Source organism: Amphiura filiformis, chromosome 20 (genome assembly GCF_039555335.1).
Source record: "Amphiura filiformis chromosome 20, Afil_fr2py, whole genome shotgun sequence".
Taxonomy (NCBI): domain Eukaryota; kingdom Metazoa; phylum Echinodermata; class Ophiuroidea; order Amphilepidida; family Amphiuridae; genus Amphiura; species Amphiura filiformis.
In genome coordinates, this window is record NC_092647.1 from 36194353 (window position 1) to 36220979 (window position 26627).

Sequence of the window (26627 nt, forward strand, 5' to 3'; positions counted from 1 at the left end):
ATAGTGTTCGAGTCAATGGCATGTCATCGTATTATTTGTATGAAAAACATTGCCTAGACATAATGGATACCATATTTCTGATATGGGGCTTTTTAATATACTCAGCTATGCGCAAAACAGATATAGAAGGAGTAACAGACTGAGTTCAGATTTATTTTTCTCAATTTGAGATGTCAAATGTAAACAAAGTAATTGTTACTTTTGATCATACTTTCATAAATCTACCTTGGAATGTTTAGAGTTGGGTGTCAATTTAAAGCTAGCTAGTTATCAATAAAACAAGGATATGTTTCATTGAAGGGCACATCTCAAAGCGGTTTACTAACAACTTAGCGCCAACGATCATTCCACTCATCATTGATTTTTTTTCAGTGTGTAAAATACAGCAAAATAAACAAACAAAAAACACACAAACAAACATACAAACAAACAAACAAACAAACAAACAAACAAACAAACAAACAAACAAACAAAAACCAACTAGTCCTAAAAGTATCCTGTTCGGCCTGATAGTAACCCGTCCATTATATTTTATGTGTACTTTTGGGTTTGATGTTTTGGTGCTCGGACGCTGTATTAGTGTCTAGTCATCAGTGGACAAAATGTCCAAGGTGGGCAAAGTTGCAAAATCCAGCTACCAAATGATTTTAGCGGGACCTAATTTGCCATACTACTGAAAGTGGCCAAAATAAGGATAAGTGTGGTCTAAAAAGGCAAAACGGACAATTAACATATCACATTTGGTCACCTTTGTCCTGATATGTCGGCAGACGGTAGGGCATTTTTAGTCGGTAGTGGCAACATGTCAGGACATCCGTCGGACGGGTTGGTTAGAAAAATAGCACGTCCGGACATAAAATAGCCCGTCTCAAACGTGCTGACGGGCTCTATTTAACACATTGTAATAGACCTCCTAATATTCTTCGTTCATAACCAGCAATCTGATATGAAAGTGATGAAAATGTGCTGATAAAAATGGGGTAAATCATACAAAGCTGGTATATTTTAAGAGATCGTCGTAGCAAACGCAAATACAAAACATCACCATAAAAGGTAACCTCGGCATAGTCCGACGAATAGGACCTGTTTTTTCTCAGTTACCAACTATCACTGCTCAGGCTCTGATTGCTCAAGAACGATTGACCGCGAAAGTCCAGTGACCGCGCTCGTCGTCTTTCTTGCGCCATATGAGATAGTGGTCATAGTCTGAGCTGAACATTGTCTGGTAAATAAGAAAAAAAAGGTCCTACACGTCGGACTACCTCGGCAGTGTCATCTGAAGCTGTTCACAAGTGTGTGTGGGGTGGGGTGGTGTTTGGTGGCCATGGGTTTCGCTTCCCCCGACTGCTCAAAAATGTTCGGCAAGGATCGCTCGCCGTCATTGCTAACCTCGTGATTTTTACCACACCTGGTGCAATTCTCTGTTGGAATCTTCCATAGCCCGGGCCCAGTCGCAGCTTACTAGGACTGCAACTGAGTCAGTAATTTAGATATTATTTTTATTGCAAAGGCATTGATCTTGTTTTCCATGTTATGTCCTTGGTGATTACCCATGACTCGCACCGGTACAGACTTGACTTTTGTTTCGATTGGCAGAGATGGGCTTCTCCAAAGGCGTTCCAGTTTCCAGAATGCTGCCTAGACTAGTGATTTTCTTCTTTTTAGGTCTCTAACACTGATGGTACTACCATAGTGCTGGCTGAGCGTTACAGTTTGAAGTCATCTGCGGAGACAGTCTTTATTTATATCACTTGATCCTGAAACGAATAAACACTAGACACGGGGAGGGGGGGGGGCACTCAACACTAGAAGTCACGGTGTGCGTCTGTCAATACCCCCCCCCCCCTAGAAGTCGAATATACCCAATGGCCCCATTTTTACGAATGCTTTTTAGGTGCGGCTACCCAAATGACCCACTTTCCCTAGAATTGTATTATCAAAATGCCACAAAATAATGCGAAAACATTCCGATCTCTTATTTCAAACAAATTAGTATTGTAAATTTGGGAAATTTGGAACAAGAAATACAATTTTTGCTCCATTTTTTCAAAATTGTCTACCCATTGCTCTTTAAAAAAAAATGTATACCCAATGACCACCACCTTTTTCAAAATATTTTACCCAATGACCCCCTTTATCATTTTGTTTTTTACCCAATGACCCCCTTAAAAAACGTTTTGTACTGATATGCTCCTACTTCGCGACACCGGTAGGCAAATACCCGTCACTTCTAAAGTTGAGTGCCCCCATAGCAGTGATAAACACCACAATAAATCAGATACTCTCACTTTTACGTGTATTTTATTTGTTTTGTTCACCAATATCATGAATATTGTTAATGTTTTCAGCAGACAAAAAGGTTTTGTAGCTCTGCATCGGTTTTATTTTTCAATTAGGGGTTTTGTCTTAACAGCCGCTTTTAGACCATTAGTTAGAGTATTTCTAAATCCTAAATGAGAAACTAGATCCACCATCAAGCCCGCTGCCATACTCTGTTTAATTAGGCCCCTTCAAGCATATACAGTGTCTGAGATTAAACATACCAACGGGTTGGAGTTAAATATGGGAAGTTTATCTGAATTGATTTCAATGATGGCATTGATGTGCATTTATACTTAACTTGTTACGCGTAATTTAATATTTGGAAGACATGTGAAAGACATCATAACACGTTCGTCCAGTCTTTGAAAGAGTCTAGAGTTACCACGATAGGAATTAGTATGGTCTATTCCATCGAGTCAAATACAGTAGAACAATCTTGGATTGCCATTCCAGTTACGTGAACTCCAACCATGAGGAATAATAACACATATTCTATACTGATGATCAGTGCCTTTTTTATTTCCTTCTTGCCAATAAGGTAGGTACAATTTTTCCAAATTTTAATACAATGTTTGTTTATACATGTATGACCTACGGAATTTGGAATTACAGCCATTCCCAGTTTGCTACGTTAGCTTGGCATGTATGTTTCTTGTTATTAAATTATTACAGCATTGCTTACTACAGTTAATGTACTTGCTTTTGCTGCATGATGTCCCAGGTTCAATTTGCTGGAATATGTTCTGTACACTAAAAGTATTGGTATACGACCTACTCCAAATAACAAGGCCACCTAGTGCGAATGTTTGTTTTACATTTTGGGGCATTTCCCCCAAATTTGACATACACGGCTGCAAAAATGTAAGTCCCTCTAACACATTTTGGTATGATCCGCAAACTACCCGATCAATTCTCTTGTGTTGAAACAAGAGAATTTATTGAGTAGTTTTTGGTATAATACCAGAAATGTGTTTGGGGGACTTAGATTTTTTGAACCGTGTATTTGGTGATATCTGAAGAAAGTGTCATGCGAAAGACAAATCTTGGGGCACATAACTTGTTATTCTTGATACAGCTCTTTTCCGCACACCTACTTTGCCATTCTTTTTGGTGATTTACTAATACCTAATTTTGGTGGCTACATTTCGGAGTTTTCAATGGTGTTTTAAGCTTACCTTATTTTAATAGCACCGTACCTTTGATGCATCGACATATTGATTTATTCCATTAAGCATGCAATATCAAGAATAGTTATTAAACTTGTCCTCTAAGTGAAGACCTGAGCGCAAGAAGACCGTAAGTCCACTTGGCCCCTCAACATGTATACACTAAAGTTTCGTATAGTTTGGTAATGTTTTATACATGTTCAGGGGCCAAAACAAATCTTTTACAACCTTTCATGATGTTTTCACCCTGGAACATGTATTAAACATTATAAAACCCTAAGAAACTATACGTAACCTTAGTGTATACATGTTGAGGGGCCAAGTGGACTTACGGTCTTTTTGCGCTCAGGTTTTCAAATATGACATCTTTGATTAAACTCATTTTACTGCCAAAGTAAAAGTACATTTAATACCATTGACACAATATACAAAGGAGCTATCCTTTTTTGATGAAGAATATTTATGATGGTGACGATGACGACGACGACGACGACGACGATGATGATGATGATGATGATGATGATGATGATGATGATGATGATGGCGATGACGATGAGGATGATAATGATGACGACGATGATTGTGATGATGATGATGATGACGACGATAACAAGGAGGAATAGGTGGAGGATTACATCAAACAATGATGGTCATGAAGATAACAACATTTCTACCAATTATTTTTTCAGGATCAAAGCAAATGACAATATCACTGCAATATTGGAATATATATCTGCTGGTTATGATAAGAGATTACGTCCGGACATTGAAGGTAACCGTCAAATAAATTATCATGAATTTATAAAATTGGATTTCTCTTCTTTCATGGCCAGTCAGTCTTCACCTTGTTACATCAACTGGAATTAATCAATAACAGTACGGTCGATTCACAATACGATGCGCCTCCAGCGGTTGCTAGGGAGAGACGCAGTGCATCATGTGAAAAAGGTCGGCTTCCAAAAGTCCGCGTAATGCGTAACAACTCAGGAACATTGTTAACAATGTTATTGTTGTATTGTGTTTATTTTTATTTTTTTATTTTTTTAATGTCAAGCATATCTAGGCATACAGCTGAAATCCTGGCGATAACACTGACGAAACTTCGACCAGGCACAATTCTGTAGCCTACGCATGAACCGGATATCCCACACAGACACTAAACTGAGAAAGATCGACTTGAAGGTTTTACTCAGTGCTGCATGACCCTACTGATAGAAAAATAATGCTGCCTTCTGTAGATAAGTTATTCTGTAGTTTGGTTATCCAGGCTGTTGATTTTTAGCAAAGATGGATATAGTGTTACTTTACACGTCCACGACTATAACTCAAAAATTGTGAAATTGGGGAATATCAGGTTCATGCATGGAGACAAAGAATTGTTTTCCAAAGCTCTCCAAAATGGAAAAGACCGCTATTCTACCTTTGCATGGATCCGCCATCTTGCTACCAAAATGAGGTTCTCCCTGCAAACACATATGCGCAAAATGTGCATTTTCGTTTTCGCGCTTTATCGTATCGTGCTAGAAGGCTTTTGCAACGCGTACGTGGGTAATTAAAGCACGCGTTTGACAGGCGTACGCACACACAGCACGCACTTTGGGGGTAGAACCTCGTTTGAGATGATCAATAACACACGTTGACCGCTTCTCACGTCAGGTGAGTGGAATATGTCAGGCTATGCAATGTCACACCTCGTAATCTGTTTGAATTTGCAACTGTTCAAATTGCTATGAGCCGTAAAAACAGTGAAACATGTTTTTGATTACAGAATTGTAACCCCCTGCCAAATTGTAGCATAGGTCGAATTTTGTCCAGGTAGTTCGTGCCTTGGGGGACAACTTGCCCCCGGTCGGTACGCATCTGAGTGATAATACAAAAAACACACATACAATTCATAGACAAGAATAACTTTTTTATAGCCCACTTCATTGTTCCTTAATTTCAGTATTATATGCCACACAACTAAAATTATATTTCATTGATGTTTTATGAATAGATATTCCCACCTCGATTTTTGTGTCTGCTTTCATTGAGAGCTTGGGCCCACTTCATGAACTAGAAATGGTAAGTATTTATTTATATATTTATCTTATATTGATGGTACAGGATGTTCCAAAGGTCCTTTTTCCATTTTGAACGTTCTCTAGTATTTAGCAGTCGACAGCAAACGTGAAGGTCTCGTTGCATTGAAAATACCGTACAATTATTTTGACACCAAATTTGACATATAAACCTGCGAAAAATAATAAATAGACTACAGTGAAACATTGCGGCCATGCCCCTGAAGTCTCGCAGTAAGGATTAATGACTGGTTCACCCTCCTATAGACAGAGAGTCAACTTTACAATTTGTCGGGTGCATTACATAGTGACGGATGTCGATTTTTGTAATTTTTTATGAAAATTGGCCAATGTACGTTTTAAAAATAGTGAGTAGTCTAATATTACCAAGATTTGAAGCTCAGGTTTGCATAATTAATTAGTTAATTAATTATTCAATTGACGGATTGACGGATGTTGTTATATGATATTACCCGACGTTTTACAAAGTGACACATCAAAGATCCGTCACTATGTAAAACACCGTTTACTCTGATAAACACCTAAATTGTGTGGCGCATCCCCAGCATCCGTCACCATGTAAACACATGATTTTTTCAATCTGAACGTACGAAATTTTAATATTGTTCATTGCAACCTACGGGATTTCTTGACGGATGTTGATAGCTGAATATAAACCAAAAACGTTTACGTAGAGGAGATATTTCAATGGATCATTATTTTAGTAAAATATCACTTTAATAAATTTTAAATGGTTCGAGTTGCTTCGACAATAATTTAGAGACATAAATTCAAAACTTTCCAATAGAAAAGGAATGGTTAAGTAATGATACAAAATGAAAATATGATCCTTTTTAATGAGTAGGTTATTGAAAGATGATCAAAAGATGTTTGGAGGCGGTTCCAAGTTGATAGAAAATACAGTGTAAATTGGTATAAACTGAATACAATCGATGACGTTTTATAAAAAGAAGTTACAGCTTGTGTGACTAGCTTTATCGTGAGAGTGAGAACTAGTAAGATCAGAAGTAAATACGTCATGTATGTCGTGGACACTCGTGGCGAGTCGGTTTTATCACGAAAAAAGCGTTCTAGAATAAGCGTAAAGAACCGACGGATGCTTCGAAGTCCTTTCTTGATCCGATGTTTATGCACAAGACATCCTGACGGAAGTGTGATGGATCCTTATAGAGCAACACGAGAGACCAGATTAACGTGCACGACATCGGCGCACGACATAGTGACGGATGTGTGACGGGATGTTAGGGAGCAACGTTTTCACGTTTTTACATACTGACGTATAACTTAATAGCGAATAATTCTGTATGTGATAGATGTTTGAAGATACTTTAGACACTAGTTTTTCACAATACAGCAACTTTTGGAGGATTTTACTTGTTAGTGTTCTGCTATGGTTGATCACAAATTGGCATACTCTTTGATCGCGTCTAACTCAAAATCCTTTTTCTGGCGGAGTCCAACAACCGTCACTATGTAATGCACCCGACGAACCAAGCATAGCATCATGATTTGAACTGTAATCTCCCTCCAGGGTTGTTCTACAGGCCCTCTTTTGGATATACTCAAGTTCTTTAGATTGTTTGACTGAAATGCTAAAATGCCACACAACATTGGCATACGTACTCAAGAATCGGTCTTACATAACCACTGTAAACGACTTTAAAACTCTGACCTGGTCACTGACACAAAATTTGTTTTTTCATTGACACCAAAATCTCCATCTTAACTTGTTTACCGGATTATCCTTCTTAGACAGAAAACTTCTTCTTATTATTATTGTTGTTGTTGTTATTATTGTTGTAATATTGTCTTTTCAGGATTTTTCGTCAACTTTCTATTTACAAATGTATTGGATTGATACGCGACTACGGTTCCAGGGTGAACGACAGATAACTCTAAAAGGTACCGATATGGAAAGATTTTGGCTTCCGGATATTCATTTCTTATACGAAAAGAAAAGCCATCACCATAATGTCATACAACCCAATAAACGTATGATTATAAACTATGACGGAATTTGTGAATATAGCGTTCGGTAAGAAGATTTTAATCTACATGTACAACAATAATAACAGAAAAATGTTCAAACATTTTACTGTTATAATTTCAGTGTTATACGAGTAATTATTGTAATGATGTATATCTGATAAAATCCAACCATTTAATGCGCATTATTGGGCCAATGAAAGTTATTGTATATAAATGAATAAATTAGATGATAAGGCATTTTTATGAAATACGAACAGGATCTGATCCTGATTGGAATATATAATTGATTGGAGCTAAGAATATGGCTTTTGTTTGAAGCGTTTCGGAAATACCCGTTTGATGTTACATCATTTTATATTGTTGTTTATGTATAAATTGTCAGGGAAAAATCTGAATATGTGTTTTCAGTAATACGAATTGTGTCGCCAATATTTTATACCAAAGCCAATAATGTCAAAAAGACATCTTGTCAAAAAGATTAGTTAAATACGTAAAATAAATGAATGAATGTATGTTGTATGAAATCTTGTCAAATAATGATTTGGAGACCATGTTAATATGAATAGTTACTTGTTAAAATAAATCGAAAACTATTCATTTTTGATAAGATTGTCGGTTCAAAGTGATAATAAACCTAACCAAAATGAACAGTATATCTCATCAAAACGAATAGTTACGGAATCATAAATAAATGAGCAGGGATTCTATTCAAAAATGAATTGTACGAAATTATAGTGTAGGTCTTCTATCAGCAGTAGATAGCACACTATTTTCAAACAACGCTTGGTTATATGTTTATACACACACAAAATATCATTATATAATTGTTACTTTTGTTGACAAACATTCTAATGATTTCTTTAAATTGCGAAACTATTATTATTTACTGGAATTTTGAGGAAATTCGCAGGTTCCCCCTCGTTTGAGACGCGACTGAAGAAAAAATAATTGGGAAAACATAGAGGCATTATTTATACAAGCAGAACTCAATATAAGGTCAAGTGGAAACAAAATAATACTCGTACATAATATACACAACAAGAAATGTCTTTAAAAAAGACAATGCCTCCAAGATACCAGTGGGCACCTTTTGTTATTAGTTAAGGAGACACTTATAATGCTGGCTTTAAGGTAACGCTATAGACCCTATCGAATACTACGTCACTCGTCCTCATTTAAATAAAATTATGTCCACCATAAGGTACCACAGACCAATTCGCACGAAAATACAATAACACATGTGATAGGTATGAATGGTTTTGGAATCGAACTAGGTACCTGTCCCTCTGTCACTTAAAGCTTAGAACCAACGTGGCTGCCATTTCAATTGTTATACCGTTCCGCTTGAGTTTATTCGATACGGTCTATTGGATATAGATTTTTGTTTGATTGAAATATGTGAGTCCATTCTCTCCTGATTACAAGACTGAAAATTTTATTTTAATCGGATATTCGGTTACCAAAATATGGCCTGTCAAAATGGCGCGAAACCAAGAAGTTGGCAACAAATTTCTTTCATTTTTGTTATGCAATGTTGTCAGGTAGTCCTTATTTTCTAATTATATATGCAAGAATTATACAAAGTAAAATGTTTAGATCGGCTACAAAGTAAGATATAAAACCCATGCCGCCTTTTTCCATACAAATTTCCATTTGCATAATTAATTAGGGCCCTAATCAACTTTTCTAATAAGTGGCCCTAATTAATTAGGCCTACCGGTATGCAAATTGAAATTTGCCAAAACGCAACCGTAATTTTGTAGTATAGTGTGTGTTCTTCCCATGTACCATGCCTTAGTACCATAGCTCTTTTAATTGTATCTGAAATCTTTACTTTGCATAATTCATGCATGTAATTAGAAAATCATCTGGCAACTGGACTTGTCAAAAATATAGAAAATAAAAAGAAAGTTGTTGCCAATTTTTTGTTTTGGTTTCGCGCCATTTTGACATGCCATATCTCAAGAACCGAATGTAATCTACAGGGCATAAGCTTTAACATATTATTTAAATAGAAAGAAAATCTAAATTTGTGCATTAGCCAATAGGGCCACGGTCACCTAAAGCCATCTTGCAATCTTGCAGATAATTCTGATGTATGAAATAAGACCTTCAAACTTTCAGATATGAAGAGTTCCAGATGCAGGCAGCCGTTTCTGTTTTTTAAATATAGGCCTAAGTTGTATCAAGAGTCATTTCTCGTGGATTTTTTGACTGAAAATTACGATTGTAACATTTCAGAGTAACAAATTTTCGTATCAGATTTTTTATGCTTGTTTATTATATTTTGTATTCAGGACTAAAATAATATTAATATTATTATATTTAGGGGGGTCTTTTCATAGGCCATTACTCTTTTGTATGTGTAATTGAATAAAAAATCAAAAAACATTATTGTTTTGTTTTGTTTCCAATTCATTTGTGCTTTGTCTTGCATCGAAAGGGCCAATATCAACACCTTGTTTGTAAGAAGTATTGTGGGGAGGGGGGGGGGCAAAGATGATTCTTGCATTTTATTTTTTATTTTTATCTTAACAAACAAAAAGCAAAATTCTCAGTCAAAGTCTTGAAACGGTCATGGGTAGGCCTATGCATGCAAAAATATTGCAACAGTACTCAGTATAATGTAAACAACTGACATACATACCACCAACATGACCAACCACGCATGGGAATTGGGGAAGCAAATACTTTAAAACGAATTATTCCGAATTATCAACGCAATAAAATTTGCAATACTTTAGTTATGTATTTGAACAGCAATGAAGCCGGCCATAGGCGCGGCTAGGCGTATCATACCATACATTGCAGTTCAAATGCATCATGATCATGATTGTGGCCTAGTCGAGCCTAGCATGCATGCCAGTCGGTCTGCTGACTCGCCGCGGCACAAAAATACCTCCAATTTTGCACAAAACAATCCATGATGTCAAATTATCACATCCAACGTGTCGCCATGAACGTCAGCTTCAACTTCTCCAGCCAAAGTTTTTGCATTGATAATCAGGTTTCATGTAATCATGAAATTAAACCTTGTTTGATGTGTATTCCCATTGCCACACAGCATAACGGTTTTCCAACTTGTCTTCTACGATAATGCTGCTGATGAGCGGCGCTCATTGAGTGCTGAGGCTACAACCTATAATTAAAGACCGAATTAAAAAAGACTAGTTTGCGTCTGACGTCATGACAAAGGCGCGCCGTGATTGGTTGCTGACCTGCGCAGTATGGCATTTTTGGTCTGGTTGACAGGACGGCATACGCAAGCTAGTCTTTTTAATTCGGTCTTCAATTATACAACATATGAGTTTGAAAATATTCTAATGCATAATTCATTAACTTGATAGACCCACACCATTGGCTCCACGTGCTAGGTGTTTCTAGAATCCCTATAGAATAAGATTAATTTTAATGCTAATTTATTGCACATGCTGAGGAAGCGTGATTACCTTTTTGAACATTCGGAAATGGCGATAGGCGAATTTATGTATGGCGCAAAGAGGTGGGGGATATATATTGGGCTCTCAATATTGGGCGGAAATTAGAGTACTTGTCGGAATATAAATTTGTACAATCGGCCTACATGCCGCGCAATGTGCGGCATTTTAGGTGTCAATTTCAAAGCAAACTACCTCCTGCGGAGGCAGAAAAACATAAGAAATCGCCTTACATCAAGTTGTGTGGGATATAAGTCCAAGCATATGACCGCTGGTCTAGGCTAGTCTTTTCGCTGGCAACATTGCGATAATGAGACGGCAACCTTGTTTAGTACGGTAAACCGGGAAGGACGGCAGTTCATTCAACATTTTCCTACAACTGCCTATACAATTAACTAGCTACTAGAAAGGGACGAGGTTGTCAAGCGTTAAGCCTGCAACGCTACTAAGACTAGGTAGAATTTACGTTCAAGCAATCCGGCTTGAGTTAAGACTCGGGCTTCGAGAGCGGGCTAGGGTTAGTAGCCTCAGGGTCACCTTAAGTCTAAGGCTTTCTAAGACGCCCGTCGAGAAACTCGCCCTTAGTGTGTATATTTTCTGAGAGTGCACATTTTCGTTCAATCCTGGTCTTTATCAATATTCAATCATGCAATATTTTATTTAATTTTCTTTCAGTGTGAGTTTGACGGTACTATGCAACATGGTATTAGATCGATTTCCCATGGACACACAAAGATGTAGCGTGTATATGATGAGTTGTAAGTATTAGGTAATTTTAGTTGTCAAATTATTAATAAATCATTCAAAATGCTTTACTCTTTTTTAACTTTCCGCAAAAACACTTCAACGGCAATTTTCTAATTGTAACCACTCAAAAAATGTATTTTTCCACATTTCGCGAACTTTTGGGAAAATATTAAGTACAAAGTCTTCTCCCCCCCAAAAAATACCACAAACAAACACAGAACCCTCATTGGCCCCTCCTTTTATCCTATCAAATATTTTTTTGTATAAAAAGAAATCTTTAATCGTAAATTATTTAAAATCGGCTCAACATTTTTGAAGATAAGCCCTCTTTAAGAAATATACCAGTTTTTCACTCTGTCCGCGGATGAGGTTGGGCTAAAGATTTAAATGAAACACACGGTTAGCGACATGGAAAGATAATACTACGAGGCTTCTTAACGCATTCACTGGTGTAATAAACGTCATTTAATTGGTATGTATAACATGATTAGATTCTAAGGGCGGGTCGATCAGATCAATTGTTGTTTATTTTGGAACACCCTGAATATTATTAATTATAAGGTTGGCTGGGATATGGATTATCTCTATTCGAGGAATACGTATACGGTGAGGTTGAACACTGGAACTGCCTCGCCCTACGGCCTAAACCGAACCTAACAATGACTCTATCTTACCCAATACACGGTGATGGGTCCAAATTTAGTATCCTGGGGTACTCCCCAGAAGAGCGTTTACCGTTCTAAAAAAAAAAAACCACCCAGACTTGCACTGGACTCTCTGACAACTTGACGCTATGTAATCCAGGGCAAAAATTTCGCCCCTGACACCATGCTCGTAGTGTCTCCGAATAGCCAAAGTATGTTCAACGCAGTTGAAGGCCTTGACGATATCTGTATAACCAAGGTAGCCACTGTATTAAAATTGTCTGTACCACTGTAAAAACATCAAAGATTACTGCTCTACGAACAAGCACAACGCCTAGACGTCGAGCTACAAGCCTCAGCACACTTTACAGGTTGTCACTAACACTACTACAAAATCGGCAACAAATATTTTACCATCATTGTTGTTATTTTGTTAAAGAATTTTGACTACAACCCTTTCTTCCTTTACAATAATTATTTTTTCCCTTTTCAGATGCATACAAGGCATCGGAAATTATCCTTTTCATACTTGACTCCGCAATTAGGATTCCTAAGACGCTAAGAGTGTCGAAATATGACTTGTTGGGTTTCAAAACGGATTATTTTAACGAAACATTCACCGAATCAGGTAAAATATATGACACATGTCACGTCATACCAGGGAGTTGTAAACTTATATAACAAAAGTTGGAAATATTTGCCCCAAACAGTGGAATTTTCAGTGATTGTTTCTTTTTTTATTTCATTTTATTATATTTTATTTACCATAGACAATTATTATTTGTATAATCTTCAAACGGTCAAAGCTCATATTTTTCCTGAGGGGTACCTTTCCAGCAATTTTGGTGTATTGATGGGTGAGCTTTCAGTGGAGACCATCAAATCATTAGCTTGTTACCACCATCTCTCTTTAATCAGTCATCTGAAATCTCCTACCCCCGAAGGGGGATTCTTCGAAAAATCCCGAATTTACGGGGATGTGCCACGCAGACTTTCGGAAACTGACTTTCTCTATACCTACTTTTTGCTGTTTTTGCCACCCATCGGTATACCAATTTTTCACAAAAAGCACCCAAGTTTGCCCTAATTGGGTTTTTTTAGGGGCACTTTTGCCCAAATGCCCCAATTGCCCGCATTGGTCTCCACTGAAAACTCACCCACCAATATACCAAAATTGCTGGAAAGGTACCCCAAAACCGTGGCACATCCCTGTATACCATCAACCAGGGTGAACCCCCTCCGGGCTCCTACCCCATGTTGACTGCATTACTTGAGTTCTGTACCTTCTAATTTATCCTACATGTTACGTACATCTCATATACAGTGCACAACTTAATAAATCGAAAATTATTTAACGAAATGTAAAATTGTAAACAGTTATGAGTAACCTTATTTGTTTTACAAATCTGGGCCAATTTGTAGTGTCACACATCATTGCGTTTGGCAACAATGGTTCATTATGTAAAAAAAGAGGGAGTTTTAAAAGTTGCACATGAGTCCATAGGAGTCAATTGTCAAACAATACAATATGTTAGGCCTGTCCGTGTGTTTGTAAAGAGATAACGTGGTGAACGACAATTTCAGATACAACTAATGAAAATCGTTATAATGTGTAAGTCAAATTTGTTTGGGAAACGAGCACGACATAATTTATTGAAACGCAATAACTTACCAGATATTTTTCGACGGGTTTCAGCCAGATTGACTATAGACATGTCCTGACGAGGTGCTCTCGGCTGATTTTTCACCTCTCCTGTCAACTGAAATTTTGTTCTCAATTTTCGAATTGCATTAGGCGCAACTCCCATACGACGAGCAATTTCTTTCACCGGTACATTTTCACCCAGCAAATCTATTGCTCTACCGCGATGAAATTCGGGCAAACGCGGCATTATTAAAATGTGATTTTTCACATGTGACGAACTACTGGCGATGTGGTCTATTCTCACTGCAGTACATATCCCTTCCATCTCAGACATTTATCATTAAAAAGAAAACAATAAAACACCTGCTTTGGTTTTCAAGAAGAAGAAGAAGAATACCAAAGATTAAGTTTTCTTTTACAAACACATGAATATCGCTGGCCTACTGTATTGTTTAAGGCCCGGTCACACTATGACGGACGATAAGCAACGAAAGGTGACGAACGTGAAAATCACAAAATGTTGACGGCAAAGCGACGACAAAAAGAGGAAAAACAAGATTCGCTGACGAGTGGGAACGACCTTTAGCGACAACACGACGGCAAGGGACGAAAGGCTGCGGCAGGAAACGGAGACTAGCGACCAAAACCGGACGTTGTCTGGGCGGTGAGTGACGAAGTCTTGACGGAGCCCGACAACAAGCAACGAGGTCAGACGGCTGGCAGCGGATTTGCTTGCGGCCAGGACGGTGGATTGCGGTGATGATGACGTGACTCAGCAGCCGACATCAAAGCCTGTGTGTGCGGGTCGTATAGTCCCCTTTGGCGTTCCCACTCTTCACAACGTTCTGATCATCCACTCAAAAATATCAATATCAATAATAATTAAAAATATTAACATCAATATCAACAATAATCAAAAATGGTAAAATCGATATCAATAATAATCCAAACTATTAATATCTATATCAATAATAATTAAAAATATTAACATCAATATCAATAATAATCAAAAAATATTACACATATCAATAATAATCAAAAATAGTAAAAATTAATATCAATAATAATCCAAACTATTAATATAGATATCAATAATATATCAATAATAAAATATTAACATAAATATCAATTATTATAATCAAAGATATTAATATCAATATCAATAATAATAACAAATACTACACATATCAAAAATAATCAAAAAAATTAATATAAATATCAGTAGGAATCAAAATATTAAAATCAATATTAATAATAATCCAAACTATTATATCAATATCTATATATCAATAATTATCAAAAATATTATCATCAATATCAATAATAATAAAAAATGTTAATATCAGTATCAATAATAATCACAAATATTAACATCAATATCAATAACAATATCAATAATAATCAGAAATATTAATATTTTTGATTATTATTGATATTATTTTCTTTTTATATGAACTTTAAAATTGCATCGTGCCGGGTAGTCTATTGAAATCGAACTGACGTCAATAAAACATCAAACATCGCACAAAAAGACTTGATTAGAATTTACAGTCACTCATCGTGAGTTGCCGTTAGTTGTCGCTGAGAATCCGTTAGCGACCGCAGACGGCCGAAATTATTCGTCGGGAAATTTTCAACATGTTGAAAATTTTGTGACGACAAAAAAGTCGTTGTGAGTTCAAATTTGTGACAACCTCAAAACGACTAGAGACGGCTTCGCACGGTATGGAAACGTCAAAGAAATGAGGGTTGCGGTCTCCAACGAAATTTGAACGGAATCACAACTACTTTTTTGTCGTCACAAAATTTTCAACATGTTGAAAATTTCCCGACGAATAATTTCGGTTGTCTGCGGTCGCTGACGGATTCGTCAGCGACAACTAACGGCAACCCACGATGAGTGGCGGTAAATTCAAAATTGCAATTCGCAGCTTAACGTCGCTTGCCGTTCACCCCTATTCGTCACAGTGTGACCGGGCCTTTAAGAATTGAGTCCTATGGACTCGGATGCAACTTTTAACACTGTTTAAAACGGTCTCCTTTTTTTACATAATGAACCATTGTGACTGAACGCAATGACGTGTGACGCTAAAATTTGGCCCACATGTGTAAAACAAATAAGGCTATCCATATCATTTTACAGGTTTGCATTTCGTCAAATAGTTTTCGATTTATTTTAAAAAATATGTAGGGGGGAACTTATAAGTTGTGCACCCTATATCTATTGAATACGACTCTTGTCGTATTAGAGCAAATGCTATGTAAAGACGTATGGAGCCTTCAAACTTGGAAATGTTCTTGCTGCTCAGAGCATGACCTGCCACATTCATCTCGTCGTGTCAGTGCAATATGAGCTGTTGGATTATGAATATATGGGTAAACGCATACACTTTAAGCTATTTTGCCAGTCTCAGAAGCGATCATGATGCAGTCATGGTCCATGGCAAAGGCGATTCGACCTTTGTGGCATTAAACCCAGTTAACAGGAAATTAATCCAGTAAATCGATTCAGTAAAGCAAATAAGCTCATGCATTCGATCACTAACGGCAACAAGCTTCGGTCGATTACCCCAGCTGCAGCGTGTGTAAACTCTAATTTGCATAGAGGCTGTACGTGAAATTATTGATTGGCTCCAAACAAAGGATTTGAACCGGTGCACGTAATCATGGCGCAGTGCAGTCCATTCAATCAAATGTTGTCATCAACCTATTTGATCGCAGTGCATTGTTATGTGTGTGAGACGAACTGTCGCGGTTGATTGCAATCAAACAAACAATGTCTTATGTATTACTTTGTTCCGTGATGAAAATCGTGATGTTTTATTCAATCACTCTTGAAAAATGTATTTCCTTTGTAGGCCTATTACTTTGTTTTGTGATGAAAATCGTGATGTTTTATTTCATCACGCTCTAAACAATAATTATAGTTACATGCATTTCAAGAAAAAAATCTTATTAAAACGGTAGGCCCTATGTTGTTTAGAAAAATGTAGAAAGTGATGATGATGATGATGTCGATGATGATGATGATGATGATGATGATGATGATGATGATGATGATGTCTCCAAAAGTATCCCGGTTTGTTTTTCTTGCCCTAAATCGTGCGTATCTATTAATAAGGCACTTCAATAATCAATAATCAGTCACGTGACGGCCTCCACTAACTAGCTACTAACTTGGGTTTATGGGCGCTGATATTTCATGTTCACTGTCACTTATTTATCAGAAAAGTGCGACCATTTGTCAATCACCTACAGTACCCAATTTCGGCATACTATATCAGAAACTCATCATGATGATTGCCAGAGAATAGTTAAAATGTAGCTTGTACCGTTTTTTGTGGCATCCTTCAGAAGTGAGCGGTCCGATACCAATATTTTCGGTCAAATCTCCATTCAATTAACACGGGGAGTTGGCTAGCTATGCCTTGCCCTCACTCATATTTTACAAAAGTGCGACTATTTCTGAACATCTAACCTAGCTGTAATTTTAGGTCATGTTAGAGAAATATATTTGCTAGAAGTTTGGAGAATACCTAACATATTGACTGGTTATTTTTCACACAGTGATGTTAACTAGCCAAGTGCCCATTCTTCCAACGTAGATCATTTGTAGGGGTCACGCGTCAATGGTGAGAGCACTGTGTATTGTGTATAGGAAAACGGACAGTAACTGCAGTATGTTTTAATCGCTTCTGAGATTAAAACGTTTTAATTATCTAATAATATTTAATTAAAATTAAATATTATTAGATAATTAAAACGTTAAAAGATATTGTCAACAAAATTAAACGCCAAAATGTTTCGCCTACAAAGTAACTCAAAATTCGGTGATTTTTTTCATCTTATTTTTGGTTAGAATAAACAAAGTATTATAGCATATTTTATGATAAATTCAAAAATCCTTCACTTCATCACGAAAACAAATGTTACAATGCACATGTATATTTCATTCAGTTTTTCCTTTGTTACTTTCACAGCTGACCTTGAAGGAGTTTATATAGAATTTGAATTTAAAAGACAAATACAAACATACATCTTAACTGTGTACATTCCAAGCATTCTACTTGTCATTATTTCGTGGATGTCATTTTGGATTGATGCTCATGCAGCTCCAGCCCGTGTCTCGCTAGGAATCACAACAGTATTAACGGCAACTACAATGACGGCTTCTATGCAGGAGTCTTTCCCGTCTGGAACAAATGCAAAGGTAATTGAACAACCAGCTAAAATAACAAGAAAACCGTACCTTTATAGACCTTTAAAAACGATAATAACTCATTACACGTAGCATTTTATTAACAATCTCTATTATTAATAATCTCTGCTGCTCTTTACAATCTTTCAGGCTATTGACGTTTGGCTGGCCACTTGTTTAATATTTGTCTTCTTTGCACTAATGGAATACGCTTTCGCAAACTACTTAATTGTGGTACAAGAGAGGAAAATGGTACGTATAATTGACATATTTTCGTTTTGTACTAGTGTACTACAAGTTTAAATTTTGTTTATTTATCATAAACAGAATAAACAAACAGGCCATTATATAAAGTAGAACATGGAAATAGGCATGAAATTTTCTACAACATTATGTTTAGAGATCATCATTTACAAATTTGTTCTTTTATGCAAATCCAATGAAATATTGGTCAAAATAATTATTGTTAGACAAACAATGACAGTTTCGATACGTCGTATTCGTTAACACTGCCTTAAATTTACATGCAGGCCTAAAATTATATATGATAGTGAATTACAAGGGAATACCGCGAACCCCCGATAAAGCTCTGTCGATAAGAGTGCACTACACTAAATCCTTCCGCATTTGGTGTAACCCTTCATAGTTCCGGTAAAAAATAGCGCCTATGCGAAATATATCGGCGTCCCAAGGGAACCAAATTTGAGTGACTCTTGGTTGTTTTGATAAAACGATAGAATAGGAGCTCAACATTACAAATCTGTTCAGAAAATGTTCCGAATCGAATGTACATGGGCAATAGGCCCTCGGAACAATATCATGGCCGGAACTGGTAAGAAGGCGAGAGTGTCGGCTGAAATTCGGGATGGCGCTGTTCAGGAGTTCGTATCTTTTATAGGCATGAGACTGCACTTTCCTAAAAAAAACTGAAAAAACTGAAAATGCGCGTGAAATTGGGCAAAAAGTACCCAAAACAGGCTGAAATTAAATAAAGTTGCGGAAATTTTGACTATAAAAAAACTGAATTCAGTTTTTAAACTGAAAATTCTCATGCCTGCTTTTAAGCTTGTCTCAACTTGTCCCAAAAAATCAAATTTAAATAAAAGTTTAATCTTTATTTAAGACGTTGATTCGATCAAAATATTAAAAATGTTGTTACATGGGGTAGAAAAACAAATTTACTTTCTTGTATTTTCCCGTGTATTTCAATGGGACGATTATTTAGTGGTGTGCGCCCTTCGAAGACTCATTTTTATAGGCTATGGACATGCTTAATACCTGATTTTAAGTGACCAAAAAGTTGAGATTTTTGTCTGAAACTGATGTCTTTGCAAAGAAAAAAGATCTGTTTTCTATTTCCGTCTACAAATACGCGATTTCATTCTTAAACGCACGAGAAATTTGCTTCAAAACACAAGTTCCCGTCGAATTGACAATTTAAGACCGGGCTATTGAAATTGAGCTATTTTGGCCACAATATCATAGAAGTGGTCACTTTTGATTATCTCGGTGCAGAAAAAATGAAACATCTTTGGAATTATTTTGATGCAAAATGTAATTATAAGATCAAAACTCAATTATAATCGTTTTGAAAATAATCACTGAACCTTTAATTGGGTCTCAATAGACATTTAAAGTCAAAGCATACTATATTACGGCCTAATGATGGAAAAATGACGGCATTTTTATTATATGACCAAATATTCAATTCCCAAGAGAGAAATTTATCAAACAATTCTAATGATGGGGTTCTTAATTTTAGATCTTGCAAAAAAATAATACACACAACTGGGAATTTAAAATTTTAGAGTGTCAAATTGACGTTCTATCTACCCATCCCCCCCCCCCCCCAAACTTTACGCACATGCCTATTTGCAAGAGTGTGGGGGGGGGGGGGGGTGAAATGATCACATGTCGCTTTTCGGTCATGTTATATTTGTGATTGTACATATTTTTAGTAAACAAAGTCACTTTCCTGATGTTAATAGGATTATAAATACAGTTTAACATGGTCAAAATGTTGCTCTGGCCCTTGAATGCCGAAAATTGCGAAAAGTATCATATTTTTCACCCAGTCCCAGCTTGTTTGGAGCCCTGTTTTATAACTTTGGAGCGACTAGCGATAAAAAGCAATTTCACTTTTTAGGATGTTGACCACTGATTCCAAAAATAAAGAATATCAAAAATATTTTTTCTTAGAAGAGTGCACTACACTAAATCATTCCGATTATTTAGTGGTGTGCCATTTTCGTTATATGCCATTTTCGTTATCGACAGCCCGTCACCCGGTAGAGACAACCTATCACCCTAAAGGTTACTTTTGCTTTCTTGCCCTGGGGTCCCACTTGGAATGTTTAGTCGTTGTCAGGCCCGTACGCAGGATTTTTTTGGGGGGGGGGGGTGCTGATTTTGAAAAAGTGGACTTTTTTCCAAAGGGGGGGGGGGCGATTTTGTGAAATGTGGACTTTTCCCCCCAAATTTGAACCTTTTTTGACCAAAAACCGTAAAAAAACTGATTTTGATTCTTACTTTTTGTATACTTTTGCAAATTTGGGGAGGTGCGGTCGCACCCCCCCGCACCCACCCTGCGTACGGGCCTTTGTTTACGACTCGCCGGCCCTGCGGTCTTGGTGTTTAACATTATATTGTAAGAGCTAGTATTACTAGTATTTTCCATTGACATTCTAGAATATTTCATGTGCGAACTAATAGAGATAAATACAAGGGACAATCAATAAGTTCCGGCAACTACCATGTATCTCCGCTAAAGCATAATTTGGTGCCTGATACTATGGTAAATACAAGTTTGTACCTTGTCTTTCAAAATAAGTGTGCAAGAGCGAGGTTGAATACTTGATTACGTAATGACATAAGCATTAAGACAATAGCCTATGTATACTGCCTGATTTATGGTAAAAAGTAGTGGAGAAAATAACGAGCCAAATTGAGGTCTTGTTACATAATTCCAAATATCACGAAAATAAAATAATTGAATCTGACGCGGTTTTTCAATTTTGTAGACCGATAACATATGTTTGATGCTGTATTCTTTTAGACCTACTTTTTATCATATCAAAGATCATGGCGCATGTGAATATCTCCAATTTTGGGTAGCCTTTATCACCCATTGGTCTTTACATATTAAGAGAGGGTAAGAATTATCAAAGACAAAATTTTAAAAATGGTACCTGGTTCGTTGGCTAACTACTGAATATTAAAAATCACAAACATTTCTTTCTTAATGAACCTTTTGTTTTCAATAGGTCAGATTTATGTAATCAAAGTAACACCATAGAGAGGCTTTGGATTGAATAAGAAATGTGAATTTTAAAAGGTTCGTTTAAGTTTAGCATGAGACGTAGTATAGCAAATCACTCCCACTGCTACTGTTCAGCAACATTGTATTTAGTCATATTTTAGCGCTTTTTTGATGAAATTTTCATTTTTAAATACATTTGTGACTAGACACCACGAATCAGCCGTAAAGTCGGCCCGGTCAATTTTGTTTTATTTAAATTGGTATATCATTTGACGGTCCCTTTCCTCATCTGTTAATGGCTACATTTCTTCTTTCACTATTAGCAATTGAATATACTCAGATTACCTCAGACCAAAAATAGTGCTTTGGTACTTACTTCTGCTTCTTTTTATTACACGTTCCGTAACTGCAATTCAAATTTCTCGCTAATGTTGACAATAATATTGTCAGTGAACATAAACGCCGTAGAAGTGACCTGGTTAATCGGATTAACTACCATAGCAATAGATGAATACAATTTTGATTATACCGCCCTGCACTACAACGTTAACGCGGTACCGATGCATTGAACCATAGATGTCAAAGAAAGGCTGATCGCTCGCACCTGTTAGATTAGTATCTTTAAAAATAGCGGTATTGTATTCAGTCTATGTGTGCTGACCCACACATGTGATTAGTGTAATCTGCTTGTAGTGCGGAGCGATCTATTCAAAAATTGTATTCATCTATTGCTATGGTAGTTAATCTGATTATGACGTCACTTCTACGGCGTATAGCAATGGCTTTATGTAAATGAGGTTAAGTAATTGAAGGTACTCTAATAGTAGTTGTTGCGTGTTTTGAAAGATAATGTTATATAATTGTTATTATTGTAAATAAATGTTACTTGTGTCACGCCTGAATGGAGATAAACAATGGTTGCGGACACTTATTGGACACCAAAAGAAATGAAAATGAAATACCCAGATCTTACAGTTTTAGAACCTTTTGTAACATGAATCTACAAATTAGATGGATCTTATATTTCATTTCAATGATATAGTCTTGTCCATAATCACTGGGTACCAATCATTTTGATACACCCTGTATTATACAGTAAAATAATACATGATAAACAATTTAAAATACAATTACTCAATGCAGACTCATTTAAGTCTATAGGCTGAATCTAGCATCAAATGATACTACTGTATCATTGAATATATCAGAGCAAGTGGACTGGCTGAGAAATGACGCCACTTGTCTTAAATATAAACAAACATTTGAGATTTATATAGTGAATTACAAGGAATTTAATAAATTGTTATAACAATTCGAAAAGTGGCACAAGAGGTGATATAACCTTAAATTTTAATTCAAAATTGAATCACCACCATTAAATAATTAATATGATGTCCTGTGGCTCTTTGTCGTCTGATCCCCTGCAATTCAATTGAATTAATAAAGTATTTCGTGATCCTAGCATCCTCTTTTTATAACATTTTTCATTAGATAATATCCACGAAAAAGCTTATTCCCAAAATTTCAGTTGATTCCGATTTTGCGTTTGCGAGTTATGCATGGTTATGTATTATTTCACTGCTCCATAGACAATGTGTTGTAATTTCGTTCTGGTATACCAGAATGAAATTCATATCTTTGCAAAACGAATTAATCTGCAAGAAATTTGTTGTACCTAAACATTATGTAGCCAGAGGTTTCCAGTGATCTAAATTTCCAAAAATCTCAACTTTTTTGAGAAAAGTGGGGAGATGATGCTGTGGATCACGAAATGCCCTTTTAATACGTAACATGAACTTAACAAAGTGACGAATTGCTATACGGCATTTTTCCAAACTATAATGATAACTTTTTGACCCGTCTCGTATATTGTGATCAAAATATTCAAAAACCACGTGATTCCAAAGGCATGTACAATTCCGTAGGTTTACACACACTTTTAAATCAAGCGGAACGTATTCGCAGATTCACACAAGTTGCATTGATGCCTTAAAATATTCTTTAATTTTGTTCAGTTAAGGGATCTAAAATGAGCGTTTATTGCGTTTCGACAGTATTTTTTGTGGGACATGAGAGCACCTAAGACCTATCGAATTGCATTCTGAATACGAAGCATGTCTTTCTGATATCAAATTATTTTCATTTTTGAAAATCACAATATAATACAAATTTTATGACAAATTATAAAAATATATAACAGTCCTCGAAGTAAATTATATAAATCTAATGACATATTCTTAAAGTGTATGTAGCATGGAGGAAAAGCCGACAGTCAATTGAAAATTTTGACCTTTCATATTGAAGATATGGATTTTTTCCCAAAAAGACCTAATTTTTTTAGTGTTTTGGAAAAAAAATCCATATCTTCAATACGAAAGGTCAAAATTTTCAATTGATCGTCGGCTTTTCATCCCACCTACATACACTTTAAGTATAAATCATCAGATTTGTAAAGTTTACTTCAAGTACTGTTAAATATCAAAAATATCAATTTTAATGATTTGCCATAAAATGTGTATTAAATTGCGAATTTCAAAAATCAAAATTATTTGATATCAGAATGACATTCTTCGTATTCAGAAAGCAATTCGATATGTCTGATGTGCTCTAATGTCCCACAATAAATACTGTCCAAACGTTCATACCCCAGCCCTTAAGTTCAACAATATTGAAAGTCCTTTTTTCATTTCGCAGTTTTTGACGATACAGCTGGTGTATATACTTATGTTCAAATTTAATGCTTTGTTTTCTAGCGTCCACTGATATAGCAATATTAATTAATTTTGTAATTTCTTCTTTCCTTTGCAACTGCAGAAAGAAAAAGCACCGGATAGTCATGCAAATCTTAATTCTGAAAGGTATAGAGAAAGTTTGAGAGAGGAAAAAGATAATGACAACAAAAATGATAAAGACATTCCATCACAGCCATCAACGTCAGGAATGCCAGTGGTTAATGTCCCCAAATATGCAGCAGAAAATATAGACAAAGCCGCAAGAATGATCTTCTTTCTCTTCTTTCTTGTGTTCAACTTGGGGTACTGGCCGTATTATTTGTTTACCGAAGATGCGGAACAACATTGAATGACGTAGAATAATAATGCATATCACCATTTTTTATAATAAAGTAAGGTACCACATAATTAACAATTAGTGTTTTCATACAGAGTACCGTGTATTATACTTCAACATTAGTGCACCTATAGTATACTCCTATGTGAACTCAACCTGATCGAATGAGCGTATATCGTTCCGAATTTGGGTATCTTGTGTCAGGCAGGTGTGAAATATACCTGACTAGGCGTTTGAATTACATAAAGCACAAATGCTTTGACATTGTGCTGTAATGTGATTAGTTTATGATATCATTGTTCCATTCTTTTTCTTTCTCAGTTTCTATTCTCTGTTCTTTTCCGTCTTTCTCAGTCTCTATCTCTCGTCCCTTCTGACCGTCCCTCTGATTCCCACAATGTATCCTTTTCTTTCTCTTTCTTTCTTTATCTTTATTTCTTTCTCTTCATTGCCTCCTCTTTCTATTTCTGCCTCCATTTCCCCTTCCTTAGGCTTACGTTCTTGCGCTTGGATTGAAACAAAAGCTTATAACTCAAAACTGAATGCAGATGTTGGAAATAATAATACATATTGTTAATCTATGAATAAAGACGAGCAATTTGACACCTTGTTTGTTGAATTTAAAGGTTGTTTTAAAATTTGACTTCAGTTGACGGAAGTGACCCTCATTAACCGACCTCAAATGTATGATAAATTATATATTTTCGTAATCGTTGTGATGAAACGAGTAATTTGACATGTCTCTTGACGACATTGGACAATTTTTCATTTTTGACCCCTCTTGACCCCTCATGTGACCCCTATGGGGAGGGGGCCAAATGTCAACAAAAAATTGTCGAAATTTTTGTCTTCATCCAATAACTTCAAAACCACCTGTAACTCAATTTTGTCAAAAGTGGACTTACAGTCTTCTTGCGCTCAGGTCTTCAATTGTTGGTCTAAAAAAAGTATACATTTTTAGAATAGCAAAGACTTGATTAATTCATCTTTGAGGTCAAATTTGGGCCAAAATGCTCATTATGGGAGATTTAAATAAAACCGTTTTGTTTTGGCCCAAATCTTTTCTGTCAAAAAAAAAAAAAAAATTCTTGGGCCAAAATTTTTATTAATTTAAAAAAAACTAGATAAAAATATCTAAGAACGGTTTTTTATTTTTATGAATTTTGACCAACTTTGGGAAATTTGCGCCAAAAATGGTCAAACAATTCTAAATTTTCAAGCCTGATTTCGCCCAAATGTTCTTCTATTTTTGGTGAAGTTGGTCAAATTAAAAAAACAAAATTAAAAAAAATCTGTTACCTAAATATTTTTATCTAGTTTTTAAAAAAATTTACGGTCCAAGTAACAAAAAAATCTTGGGCCAAATTTTTTTGTTACTTTGACCGTAAAAATTTGGGCCAAAAAAATCCACACCATTTATCTCCAAAAATAAGCATTTTGGCCCACCTTTAATCTCACAGATGAATTTATCAAGTCTATGCCATTCTACATGTAAATGTATACTTTTATATACTTTAGAGCAAGGATTTAGCAGTTACGAGGCCCGAAAATGTCCATAATTCCAGGGTTAAGACCACCCTTAAGAAAACGTAATTCTAACTATTGTAACCGTCACCTAGGTCCTAAGCCCCTATTAAACCTATGTAACTAAACCCTAACCTTGACCTAAAACGAAAAATATGCTAAATAATGAAACCAGAGAAACGTTCGCAGAGCCGTTACTTGCATGCTGTTTCAACAGATCGGTATTCAGAGCGAACGATGGGATACAGTTCTTGGAGTATTTATTTTTGACATTTTGTCTGAAATGATCGTAAATTGTTTTGTGCCAAAAATTTAATTTTTCTTGGAAACTACGAGTACGATGAATTTAAAAAACATGCGCTATATGTAGTGCGTTGCGCGACGCGCTAAATCCCAATTTAAAAGCTATGCGCGCGGGTTCCTGACACAAACCCCTTTTTTACCCTAAATTACCTATTTTTTTGTTGAGCGCATATTATGTTAAGCGATATCTGTAGATAAGTTAAAGGTAAAATAAAATAGTTCCATAACATTCTAAGAATGTAA

At 36.0% G+C, this 26627-nt stretch overlaps 1 protein-coding gene across 1 annotated transcript; it reads left to right on the top strand.

Moving 5' to 3' along the window:
- The first annotated feature begins 2771 nt into the window (after positions 1 to 2771).
- LOC140142294 (glycine receptor subunit alpha-2-like) lies at positions 2772 to 25087 on the top strand. Its single transcript, XM_072164263.1, has 9 exons — positions 2772 to 2860; positions 4178 to 4260; positions 5485 to 5552; positions 7387 to 7604; positions 11671 to 11753; positions 12880 to 13014; positions 18012 to 18241; positions 18380 to 18481; positions 24303 to 25087. The coding sequence occupies exons 1-9, from the start codon at positions 2793 to 2795 to the stop codon at positions 24567 to 24569; spliced, it is 1254 nt and encodes a 417-aa protein (XP_072020364.1). The 5' UTR covers positions 2772 to 2792; the 3' UTR covers positions 24570 to 25087.
- Positions 25088 to 26627: the final 1540 nt, after the last annotated feature.